General features: G+C 45.3%; 1 protein-coding gene across 4 annotated transcripts in view; it reads right to left on the bottom strand.

The window, feature by feature from the left end:
• Window positions 1–13,390, bottom strand: part of LMAN1 (lectin, mannose binding 1) — a 140,882-nt gene that overhangs the window by 74,078 nt on the left and 53,414 nt on the right. For all 4 annotated transcript variants that reach the window (XM_029579419.1, XM_029579411.1, XM_029579427.1 and 1 more), the window contains exon 8: window positions 6,209–6,341. In XM_029579419.1, coding sequence (XP_029435279.1) covers window positions 6,209–6,341 — 133 coding nt within the window. The remainder of the gene's footprint in view (window positions 1–6,208; window positions 6,342–13,390) is intronic.

Genomic DNA, 13,390 nt, shown 5'->3' with positions numbered 1-13,390 from the left:
GCTTGGAATTTTTTTTGCCAGAGGATGTGGTCAAGGCTTCTACCATAGCTGGATTTAAAAGGTCTCTAAACAAGTTCCTTGAGAAAAAGTCCATAAGCCGTTATTAGCTACATAGATTTGGGGAAGTCATCACTCTCTGGGAATGAGCACCAAGAAATGGATCTACTCTGGGATCTGCCAAGTACTTGCAAGCTGAAATGATCACCATAGAAGACAGGATGCTGGTCTAACTCAAAGCATATCTTAAAAATCTAAGATAAAGTATCATGAACTGGGATCCATGGGAAAAATACTGCAAGGAATATCACCTTAGGGGAGGAGGAATAGCCTAGTGGTTAGAGAAGTGGGCTACAAACCAGGAGACCAGGGTTTGAGTCACTCCTTGTGACCTTGGGCAAGTCACTTTACCCTCCATTGCCTCAGGTACAAAACTTAGATTGTAAGCCCTCTGGGGATAGGGAAATACCTACAGTTCCTGAATGTAAACTGATGTGATATCTCAGATCGAATGTCGGTATATAAAAATAAATAAATCACCTAGCAACAAAAAATAAACACAACATTTTAAATTCATTTACCACCAATTTGGGCACCATTTCTTAAAAGAACTTTAAAAATAATGCATTAAAAATAATTAAAGTACAACGTTGAGGCAAGATGATCACCACGGCAGAACACTGATGAAGTGTCTCCTCGGCTAGTTGCTCCTTTATCTTTTCTTTTGAAAAATGTTTGCCTATTTCAGGATTATGGTGAAATAGAGTAAGCAGAAATCTCAGGCTTACTCTTCTTCGGCAGCTCCAATGAGGGGTCTGATGGACAAGCATGCAATTGTCCAGGGAATCCAGTGTTCTGAGATGAGCACAATACAAGAGAACTTTGAGCCAGAAGCATCCTTAAGTTCCAGTCTGAGAATCCCTCCCTCACCGCCAAAGATCAAAACGCACTATTGCTTCTCCTAGAGTATAGATGTAGACACAGCACCTGGAGGGGTTGGAGGAGCAGCAGCTGCTGCACAGATTCTGGCACCGTGTAAACAAGGATCTGGAGTGCATCCAACTTTCACAGGGTGAACCTGCTCACAGCCAGGAGATAGAGACTGGCAGCAACATGGCTCAGGTCAGCGTGGTTTCTTTTTTAATCCTGAGTGCCGTTACCTACACCAGTTTTGCTTCCTGTAATTTTGGGGGAGTAACAGCAAAACTCCACCAGCTGCTAAGAAAGGCATCACAGAGAACATATGGCAGTAGTCAGGAGAACTGAAAGTTTTTTGGTTGATTCTATTTCTCCATTATGCTTCAATTTAGAGGTTTTATATTTAGTAAAGGAAGTGGTCCAAAATGTTGCGGCTTGGTTGGTGGTTGACTTGTCTTTGGAGGGCACCCAACTCTTCAGCTATGTGCTTTATAATGGCTTCAAATTAAAGGGATGAATGCAATTTAAGAATACTGTCTTAAGCACTCTAGAGTCCGAAAGGTTAAGTCCAGATCATTTGCATGACAAATTAAGCAGGTACATCCCAAGGCATCAGCAGAGGTCACGTCAGAGGGCTTTACTCACTGTTCTCCTTTAAAGAAATGAGCAGATTCTGTTGTGGGCAAGGAAGAGTCTTTTCAGCTGCTCCACCAGACTTATGCACTCTGTAAGAAGGTCAAGATCTGGCTTTTTACTCAGTGATCACTTGTGATGATCTGGTATAGTGGGATAGTTTCTTTTTTGTTTTGTTAGGTTTTGGCACTTTATGGGGATTTTTTTTTTCTGCAACCATTTGGATTATTACTAATTTTAGTTGTGTTTTTGTTTTGAGTGCCGATTTGTGTTCTTTTATAATTGAATTAATTTACAATAACAGGCATAATAATCTGACAGTCACTTTGAACTTGGGAAGAATTAATAAGAAATGTTAAATAAAGACCATGAGAAAAGGCTTGGAAACATTATAGGGCATTTAGATAAGATAGTGTCACAATTATCTTCCCTGTAGGGAGGAGCTAGGATAGCACATATTAAGGACTCCTTAGTCCTACATTCCAAACTCGGAAGTTTTGGAGAATACAGCTAGAACGGAGAATCTGTGTCTCTCCAACTTCCCTAAAACCAGGCTATTATCCCTTCAGGAACTTTTAAAGAAATATCTAAAGGGAGGTTCTCAAAACCCCTGGTAAAGAAATAGTTGGGACTTCAAAACACGGAGGAGAGGGGGTTTTGCTACAATACTTACAACTGATGGTCTGGATTTGTCAACATAATACATCCTGAGAAGATTCCAAATTATCTATTAAGGCAACTCTGCTTGTCTCCTTGAACTCTGAGATGGACAAGATGGGGTTGCATCTGTATTATAAATATAAAGATGTTTCCTTTTGTGGACAAAAAAAGTGAGGATGTTCCCTGATGTGGCTTGGTCAACGGCTTAGGTGGAAGAATTTTTTTTTTAAGGCGGCTCAGGCACTTGCATTGGAAACATTTTGATGTTTCCTTGGAAATGCCTAGTTAATTTTCAAGGGAACAAACATTTTGACCCTTCCCATCTGAAGAATTTTCTTAGAGAAAAATGCTGTAAAATAAATAGAATATTACAGTCAAACCAGTCATAAGTATTAACTTGAATCCTAATTTCTCATCAGTTTATATCATAAATATAGAAGAAATATTTATTTTCCCTTGTGATGAATCCTACTCATTGTGCCATGTTGAGAGTGCTACACAATGCAAGCAGCGCTGTACAAAGTCACAATGGAAGCAGTGCATGCAAATAGCTCTCATGCATATTCATTGTGGATATCCTGAAAACCTGAATGGCTAGGTATACCCCAAGGCCTGGATTTAGAAATACTGAGCTAAATTATAGCTTGGTATGTTATTATCCAGCTATAGCTTAGCCGGATTAATAAAAAAAAAAAAAAAAAAAAGGGGGTCTTCTAGGGCAGTGGTTCTCAACCTTGTTCCCATCGTGACACACCAGACAGGCCACGCTCACATGTGTGACACACTGCTCATTACAATTCACAGCGAAAATAAAAAGTAAAGGTCTGGAAATTATTTTTATTGTTTAAAATGACACAAGGAAAAGATACGTAGTCTGTCTGAACAGAAATTGCATAAATAGTAAACATCCCACACCAAAACAGCATCAATTTCCAGCACTTAAACAGTAACCACCTTACCTAAGAAAAGGCAACACTGAAATATTACACCAGGCCTTAAGACACCAATACATCTCCTATTAGGAAAACGGACTAAGTCAGGCTGCTATAAGAGCCCTACACAGAAACTACACGCCAGCAGAAAACCTCACCTGAGTCACATGTACTGACCCTCACCTAACAAAGAATAAAGAGACCAAAACGCATAACTAGAAGCATGCAGAAAAAACTGAATTGGAAACTGCAACAAGCCAGAGTCTCTGTATGCAGTGTAATAAAGGAAAAAAGAAACATCACCCATCCTTATAAAACAAATCAAGAAATATAAAATCAGTAGCAGTAAAATCATACTAACAAAAAGAACAAATTATTTCGAAACAGCTGATGAGTGGAATATCCAATTAAAAATTCATATAAAAAATTTCTAAATACCAATAAAATATTTTAAAATAGCAGACACAAAGACCCAGTAATGAAAAATAAGGATACAAAAATGTTTTTGCTCTGCATACCTGGAAATGTTTGATATCCAGCTGTCCTGAGATTGTTTTGAATTAGCAGGAGGAGGGGTGGTTTGCTTGGAACTTTCTCCTCTCTCTGTCACATACCAGCGCTCTCTCTCACACTGGCTCTCAGTAACACACATGTTCTCAATCACTCACATATACACATGCTTTTTCTCTCACTTATATAGGCTCTTAATTACACATATGCTGTCTATCTTTTCACGCTTACACACAGGCTTTCAATCACACATATATGCTGTCTTTTTCTCTCACACACAGACTCATTCACATGTTTACAAACATGCTCTCTCTCTCTCATTTACACACAGGCTCTCAATCACATACTCACGTGCTCCCTCACCTAAACCAGCTCTCAATCTCACACAGACACACATGCTCTCTCTCTTACTTATACACACAGGCTCTTAATCATACATACACATGATCTCTCACACACACAAAGGATCTCAATCATACACACAATACTCTTTCACACAAACAGGTTTGCAATCTCAAACTTACACATACAGACTTTCAATCACACACATACATGCTGTCTTTTTCTCTCACACACAGACTCATTCACATGCTTACAAACATGCTCTCTCTCTCATTTACACACAGGCTCTCAATCACATACTCCCTCACCTAAACCAGCTCTCAATCACACACAAACACATGCTCTCTCTCTTACTTATACACACAGGATCTCAATCATACACACACACTTTCACACAAACAGGTTTTCAATCACAAACACACATATAGGTTCCCAATTATAAACTTACATTCATGCTCTCTCTCTCACAGGCAGGCTCTCAATCACAGACATACTCTCTTTCACATATACAGGCCTCATTCATTCACATACATGCTATCTCACTCACACACAGGTTCTCACTCACACACATACACACATGCTTGCTTGATCATTCACTCTCACTCCCTCCACCCCCTGGAACTAGCGGCAGCAGCAACCTCCTCCCAACCCTAACCTTCATTTTCAGCCCTCGCGGAGGAGTCCCATCGGCCACGGGGGTTGATCTTTTTCCTTTTTCTTCAAGCCACGCTGCTCATTCCTCTGGCCGTGCCTCTCTTCTCTTCTTTGGGCCGACGCTGACACACTAGCATGGTGTCTCTTCTTCCCGCGCACGCACCCGATGTTCACCACTTCCTCTTCCGGGCCGCGGGGGGCGGGAAGAAGAGACCATGCCGGTGCCGCTGACTCCAGCTGTCCTGCCCCGGCTGACAGCATTTTAAGCCCGGGCGGAGGAGGAACGGGGAGCAGCTAGGTCAGCGGGGGACCGGGAAGTGTGGCGACACACCTGCGTGTTCTTGGTGTCACACCGGTTGAGAACCACTGTTCTAGGGATGGGTTGAGTTATCCAAATATTAACTGAATATCAGGTATATCCAGCTAGGTTAGCCAGATAACCTTAAGCCCACTTCAGAGCATGCCTGAAATTATCCGTCCTTGTGCCACTTAGCTGAGCCCGTCCTGGTTTTCGCAACTAAGGTTGCCCGCTCCACTTCCCCTCCCCCCACCGCCATGCAGATGTGTGAGGCTGCCCCCCCCCCCAATCCTCTCCATCTCTCCCTGATACCCAAGGGTCCCACTTCCCCACTCCCGGCACTGCTCTAATACAAACAAGCAGCACTAGAAGCAAAGCAGTGCCGGAGGTGGGGAAATGGATCCTTCATTTCCAGCAGGAAAATGTAAGGTATTGGGGGAGGGAAGGGGGGAGCAGCTTGATCTTTCTTGGCTGCTAATACCCAGGAAAGGGGGGGGGGGCCCTAGACCTGCAGCCCTGAGGATTTTAAAGAGATTTAGAGAGGTTTGGGGGTGGAGAAATCACGGCTCGACAGGGCCATGTTTGATGTTTTGGAAGAGGGAGAGGATCGGGCTCCTGAACATTTCATTTCTTCCCCCCCCCAAGTTTGACAGTGTTATCTGGCTACACAAGGACAGATAACTTGAATAAAAACTTACCTGGCTATATTAAAACACAGCCGGTTAAGTTCTGCTGTTATCAGCAGTTTGTAGTCGGATTTATCCGGATAACTTGTCTACAACCCGCCTCACTGAGTATGACCCCTTTAAATTTCTTTCACTAAATTTTGAATCCTCAGCAATGGTTCTCCAAGTGCGTACAATTTTTTTTTTTTTTTTTTAAACATTTTTACCTTGTTCAGAGAATATATTTCTAAATCTCAAATATTTCATTTGGCGCAGAAACGCACAAGAGAAAAATGCCAGTTTGCGAAAATCAGACATAAAGCAAATTGTTCCAAGTCTGTTTTCCTACTTTGCCGGTGACTTCCAGTTCCCTTTGCTGGTAGAGTGCGCCTTCACAATCAGCTTCATGTAACCCCTCAACAATTAAGTTTAAATTCAAACATCCTCTTAAGTACAAGATGTACATGTCAAATTTATCTGTGCATTAGGGATAAGTCTCTTAGATTACACCTTTTGTATTCTAATACTCCCCCTTCCCCTCCAAAACAGGCAACCTACTCTGAGGGAAATAAAAAAAAGAAATAATCAGTTGCTCTTACATGGATGCTCCTGCATGTCTGGATGTTCTTTCTGAAAGTCTTCTTTCTTTTTATCTAGCTCTCGTTGAAAATGCTCAAATTCCTCTTGGTACTTATCTTGTTCCTCCTTAGGAATTTCAATTTCTTGAGGCGGCTGAAGAGTATTTCAAGCAAACAAATAAATGTAAGGAAATGGGCTCTCTCCCTCTATGGTCTCTTTTGCTTCATCCATTAGCAGCAATTTTTAAACGTCCCACGCTACACACAAGCAAATTACGGCTTGGCAAGACTCAAAGTCTTTTCAAACCAAGTTTACTCAAACCTAGACCTTCCATAAAGAAAGAAAGGAAAAAAAAAAAACAAAACCCACCTCCTCCTCAAAAGCTGCCACAAAAATATAATGCTTCTTTCAGTGTAACCCTCGTACCCCTGCATTCTTCAATATAGGCCAGACAGACAAAGTAAATCTGTAGTTTAATGACAAGGCACCAATCTACAAATGCATACAAATAAAATAAACTCTCTCCCATTTTAGATCCCAATTTCCTGATAAATGGTAACAGGTAGGGAATACAAGTTTCCAAAAGCTGTAAACTGTCATGTGCGCTGGACGTGATGACACGCTGTGCAGGACTGGAGGCCGGCATTGTTTTTGCTCTAAGAGACCCCAAATTATAGAAATGGATGACTAACTACTTGCTGAGAAAATAATTAGCCTGCACAGCTGAGAAATCCTGTGATGCGCAGGATTCCTCTAGGACCTTCCCAGTAATTGGAATGACTGCTTCTGTCTACTTGGAATCAACAGTCTGTGCACACTTGCACGAAGCGGCAGTTACTACCATAAGCAAATTGCTGGGCAGACTGGACAGACCATTCGGTCTTTATTTGCCGAGATTAAGATGTTACTATATATATGTTATGTCATATATTAAAAAAAAAAAAGGAATGGGGGGGGGGAAGTTGGGGGACTTGTGATCCACTATCAACTCTACATGATATATGTAGAACAGAAAAACACAATCACTGAGATATATTTCTCAGTTTGTAATACTGTAAACTCTGAGTGCAGCAGACAGTCTAAAACCCACTCTCCGTGCTCGAGTTCCAACAGCTTTGACAGAAAATCATTGGCACGAGTCCTCAGTATTTCTGAACATGTTAAGCACTCCAGGAGTTCAATTTAAAATGCACTTCGCTCAAGCTGCGACACCATCAAATGTCAACCTAAGCAAAACCACAGCCACACCTCAGCCAAAAAAAAATAAACTGTGCCAAGCAGGTGTGCAAGTTCATACAACTCGCTCGAATGAAAACAATTTTCAATAAATAAAATAAAGTCAAAAGAAAAGCCCCCAGTTCAGCACAGGACAGCAACTATAGACAATTTAAAACAAATCTAGTTTCTTGTGGGCTCCTGCAGCTGTTTAGTGACACATGGCATTGATGAATTAAAAAGAAAAAAGCATGCCCAACTTTCAGCATAACCAACTAAAATAAATAAATCAAACAAGTCAATATTCAGAAAAGCAACAAATGAATAAATTAGTTAGATACATCATCTGGGATCAGTGGGATAAACGTGCCACTGAATATAAGCCGAGTTATCCAGGTATATATACCCGGATAACTTTTAAACCTAAATGGCTAGATTACTTAACTGGCTATATTTTAATACAGCCAGTTAAGTGGTAGCAAAGTGTAAAAAAAAAAAGATTTTTGGTCCTGCAGGCCCAATTACCCCCCCCCCCCCCCCCACCATCACTGGAGAAATGCCAACTTACCTCAAGCACAGCATCCAAACCCCTCTTTCCCCCCAAAAGACATTAAACATTACAGGCTTATCGGCTCAAGGAGCATCCCCAGCCCCTCCCCACAATGCTGACTTATGTGTGGACTCTGGATACCCTCCTAAAGAGGAAAATTGGGTTCTTACCTGCTAATTTTCGTTCCTGTAGTACCAAGGATCAGTCCAGACCACTGGGTTGTGTCTCCCTTCCAGCAGACGGAGTCCGAGAAAAAACTGAAAAGGCACCCCCCCCTCTTACTCTGGTGTGCCACCTGCGACCCTTCAGTATAATCCATACCATAGCAGAATGAAACATATCACCTCAACAGAAGAACCAATGGCTATATCAAACCACCTAATGAAAGAAACTGCATAACTTCTGGAACTTATGTATATGGAGGGAGTACTTCCATATGCGACATCAATGCTGTCCACTTGAGAATATTCTACAGAATAAAAAACGATAAAGAACGGACTCTCCAGAATTCATGGGCGGGCGTCTGGACTGATCTTTGGTACTACAGGAACGAAAATTAGCAGGTAAGCACCCAATTTTCATTTCCCTGTACATACCAGGATCAGTCCAGACCGCTGGGATGTACCTAAGCTGCCCTTAATGGAGAGTCCCGCTCGAAGAACACTACTGCCAAAACAGTCACCATCTGAAGCACAGACGTCCAAACGGTAATGCTTAGCAAACATGTGTAAAGATTTCCAAGTAGCCGCTCTGCAAATTTCCTGCGGTGAAACACAGACTCTCTGCCCAAGATGCTGCCTGAGATCAAATTGAATGTGCTTTTAAACCTTCCGGTACTGCGCGCCCAAGACATATATATGTCGAAGTTATTGCTTTCTTCAACCATCAGGCAATAGTGGCTTTAGTTGCCGTATGTGCTTTCTTAGGACCACTCCCATAAGATGAACAGATGATCAGACAAACGAAAAGGATTTGTTACCTCCAGATAGCGAAGTAGAATCTGCCGCACATCTAATCTTCGCAAGTCGCGACCCTGAGGCGAACTCCAATCCAAATCCGTGAAGGCAAGCAACTCCAAGGTCTGATTCAAATGAAAATCCTGCACGACCTTCGGTAGAAAGGAGGGCACCGTCCTAAGAGATACCCCTGAATCCGAAATCCGGAGAAAAGGTTCCTACATGACAACGCTTGAAGCTCGGAGATGCGCCGTGCCGAAGTGATAGCCACCAGGAAAATCGTCTTAAGAGTCAAATCTTTCAAGGTGGCCTGTTTCAAAGGCTCAAACGGAAGACCGCACAAGCCATGGAGAACCAGATTCAAACTCCAGGAAGGACACACTGGACGAACCGGAGGGTTCAAATGTTTAGCACCTCTCAGGAAATGCATTACATTCAGATGAGCCACCAGAGATGTCCGTCAATCTTCCCCCGCAAACATCCTAGGACCGCTAATTGAACCCTGAGAGAACTGCACGCCAAGCTTTTCTTCAGACCCTTCTGCAAGAACGCCAGAATATGGACAATTGAGGCACGCTGCAGACACACATTGAACCCGCTACACCAGAAATCGAAAACCTTCCAGACTCGAGCATAGGTGAGTGAGGTAGACGTTTTTTGCACCTGCAGGAAGGTGGAAATAACGGAATCCGTGTAACCTTTCTTCCTCAACTGCCGCTTCTAATAAGCCAAGCCACTAGACAAAAGCGATCCACTTGATCGAAAAATTCTGGACCTTGCCGAAGAAGATTCAATAGATGACTGAGCCGAACAGGACCATCCACCGCTAAGTTGATCAGATCTGCAAACCACGACCACCGTGGCCACTCTGGAGCCACGAGAACAACTGATATCGTGTGAGCCTCTATCCTTCGCAAGACTTTGCCCACCAACGGCCAGGGAGGAAAGACGTACAGTAGAATGTTGAAAGGCCACGGCAGGACCAAGGCGTCGACACCTTCCGTCCCATGTTCCCTCCTGCGACTGAAGAACCGAGCTGCCTTCACATTTCTCTGTGTCGCCATCAAGTCCAGGCGAGGAACACCCCACCGACAAGTCAGGAGATGCATCTGCTCCTTAGAAAGTTCCTAGTCTCCAGGATTGAGATGCTGGCAACTGAGAAAATCTGCCTGAACGTTGTCGACCCCGGCTATGTGGGAAGCTGCCAGCTGGACCAGATGGCGTTCCGCCCAGAGCATTAGACGATCGGCTTCCAATGCCACGAGCCAATTTCTGGTTCCCCCCTGACGATTGATGTAAGCCACTGTTGTCACATTGTCTGACAATACTCGCACTGATCGACGGCTCACCAGGGGAAGGAAACTGCACAATGCCAGACGTACTGCCCTGGTTTCCAAGCGATTTATGGACCATTTCACCTGCTGCCCTGTCCAATGGCCCTGTGCTGCCCTCAATTGGCAAACCACACCCCAGCCAAAAAGGCTGGCATCTGTCGTCACAAACACCCACTGGGACTCCTCCAGGTTCATTCTGCGCTGCACGTGGAGCGAAGGCCGGAGCCCTGGGCTGCCGGAACTTGCGCTGTCCCAGGTACTGACGGCACTCCAACCCAAAGGACCTGGAGATTCTAGGCTTGTCCTCTGATAACTTGTACACCTTATTGTCCCCAAGGGATTTGATAAGGGCTTCCAGATCATCCCCGAACAAGAATTTCCCTTTAAAGGGAAGATTGCCTAGCCGGGCCTTGGAGGAAACATCGGCCGACCAGTTGCGGAGCCACAGAAGCCTTCTAGCAGAGACCGCCAAAGCCATATTGCGCGAAGACACCCGTAGAAGATCATACAAGCCATCTGCGGTGTAAGCCATGGCCGCCTCCATGCGATCTGCCTGCTCCGCCTCCGCTGGAGGCAACTCCTGTGTGGTGAGCAACTGCTGCACCCAACGAAGAGTTGCCCTTTGCATGAGGCTACTGCAGACCGCTGCCCTAACGCAAGGCGCCGGGACCTCAAAAATCCATTTGAGAAGGACCTCCAGCTTCCTATCCTAAAGATCCTTAAGAGCGGAAGCCCCTGCTACCGAAATGGTCGTCCGCTTAGTGATGGCGGAAACGGCTGCATCCACTTTAGGGACCTGGACGGCCAAGGACTCATTTGGCAGCAGGTAGAGCTTCTCCATGGCTCACCCCACCCAAAGGCTGGCCTCTGGAACCTCCCATTCTCAGGTCACGAGCTCCAGTAGCATCGGATGGAAAGTAAAAGCTTGAGGAGGGGCACGAAGCCCCGAGAGAATGGGGTGGTCTCCCTTAGTAGCCTCCGAGCTAGGCCGCGGCGCCTCAATACCGAGCTCCGTCAGAACACGAGGGATTAAAAGATCAAGCTCCTTCCTCCAAAACAATCTAAAGACCCTCGGGTCATCCCCCTCAACTGGGATGGGCTCATCAACATCCCCGCCAAGAGGGTCCAGCGAAGGGGGATCCGGTGGATCAGAAGCCGGGGTCCCGGAGGGATCCAAATCTGCACGGCCTGTCCTGCCTCTGGAGGAATCGGACCCGCCAGAAAGCCTAGTCACCTTCGCAGGCGGAGGCTCCTCAGCCTGCAATTCAGCCTCTGCCTCCAAAAAGACCTTGTGCATTAAAAGCACAAATTTGGAAGAAAAGGGACGCTGCCCCTTTAAGGCCCCCCCTCCCCCCCCTCAAATTCAGTGGGGAGAGAGGAGGGATCTCCCCTCTCCCTGCATCCAGCCCTCCACTGGAGCATGGTGGAGGCAAAATGGCTGCCGTTCCCGCACTAGACGGGGACGGGGCAGGCCGAGGCGCAGATTCCTCCCTGTGCCCTGGGAGCGAGCAAAAACGATCCACTGCTGCTCCCCGACAGACCCTCCCCTTCCGGGAGGCACCGTGTACACAGGCCACCGTAGGAGAGCTGCGCCACCAGCTCCCCGCATGCAGAACACGACGAACCCCGCGGAGAGGGAGCAAGCAGGAAGCTGAAAAAAGCGGCGAAAATCGACCTTCCAAAGCCCCAGGAAACCTGTGCGCATGGTAGAGTAAGTTTATTCTTTTTTTTTCAAAAACACTGACACGCAGCCACCCAGGGGAAAAATGCCCCTGGGACCTCAGTCGCGGCACGGGCAGCCCCCCTGAGGAATTATGCCGTCTCAGGATGCAAGGGGGAGGGACCAGTCCACCGGTTAATCCCCCTACTCAGCGGCAGAAGCAGCAGCTCCGGGAAAACGGCTAACGGGGTATCTAACCCCAGTCGCGCCTCAACCAAGGCAGCAGCCTCGGGAGGACTGACTGTCACCTCCAGAAAGAAAACTAGCTACTGCTTTTTTTTTTTTTTTTTAAAGCTTGATTTAGCCACTGTTAGAAAGCAAAGTCCCCTAAGGTCTTACTATTCCTGGCTTGCTTTGCTTTCCCTGGTTTTTTTTTTTTTTTGGTTTTTTTTAATGGGTCAGGTGGCAGGTTCTGTCACCCTCATCTGCTGGAGTCAGAGAAATGCTGAAGGATCGCAGGCGGCACACCAGGGCAAGAGGGGTGGGGTGCCTTTTCAGTTTTTTCTCTGACTCCATCTCCTGGAAGGGAGACACAACCCAGTGGGGTCTGGACTGATCCTGGTACGTACAGGGAACACACTTTTCCGTCCCACCCAGCACACCTCTCCATAATTCCAACACCACCACACACAAGGTAGGATCACAGCATTCCCAGTAGTGTCCAGCACTAATGTGTCAGACACGCTGGATACCTCTGGGAGCGCTATAATCCTACTGTTCTCCCGGAGGCATGGGAATCATGGAAGGGGTGGGGGGGGGGGGTGTTTTCTGGTTCAGTTTGTGGATGGGAGAGTGAGCTTTAGGAAGGAGCTCCAGAAGCCACAGATAAATTGAGCACTCTGGGGGCATTGGAAAGCTCCTCAAGCCAATAGGCCCATAAAGTTTAACATCTTTTGGGGAAGGGGATAGGGAGGGTTTGTGTACCCCTACCTAGATAACTTTAAACAGACTTACTCAGCTAAACTGCAATATTCACAGATTTGTCCAGCTAAGTCCTAAACTTAGCCAGATAAATTCATTCAATACTGACCTCAATAATAAATGTTCACAACTTCCCTGGCACAGCTAATGTGATGTAATATGTAGGTTTGGGCCTGGTTACAAAAAGTCAAAAAGCTATAAAATTCAGTTTATTCATGAAAGGCTGAGGGGGGGGGGGGGGGGGAATTTCCTTCAGCACAGTATGCCGGTCCTTTGATATGTATTTGAATGTTTAGATTGGAAACAGGATAAGAACAGATCCTCTGATTTTTTATTTTTTTTTTAAACACACAGAATGAATGATTCTGTCAGCTGACAGAATCATTCATTCAATGCATTTTTAATTCCCATCCTCTTTTTCACTCCTCTCCTCTTACCCAAAACAATAAGCCCATCTGACAGTCAACCTTGAGGACATAGGAAAGTTGGTTCTTACCTGCTAGTTT

Source organism: Rhinatrema bivittatum, chromosome 1, assembly GCF_901001135.1.
Source record: "Rhinatrema bivittatum chromosome 1, aRhiBiv1.1, whole genome shotgun sequence".
Taxonomy (NCBI): Eukaryota; Metazoa; Chordata; class Amphibia; order Gymnophiona; family Rhinatrematidae; genus Rhinatrema; species Rhinatrema bivittatum.
This window is presented reverse-complemented; position numbering and strand designations above follow the sequence as displayed.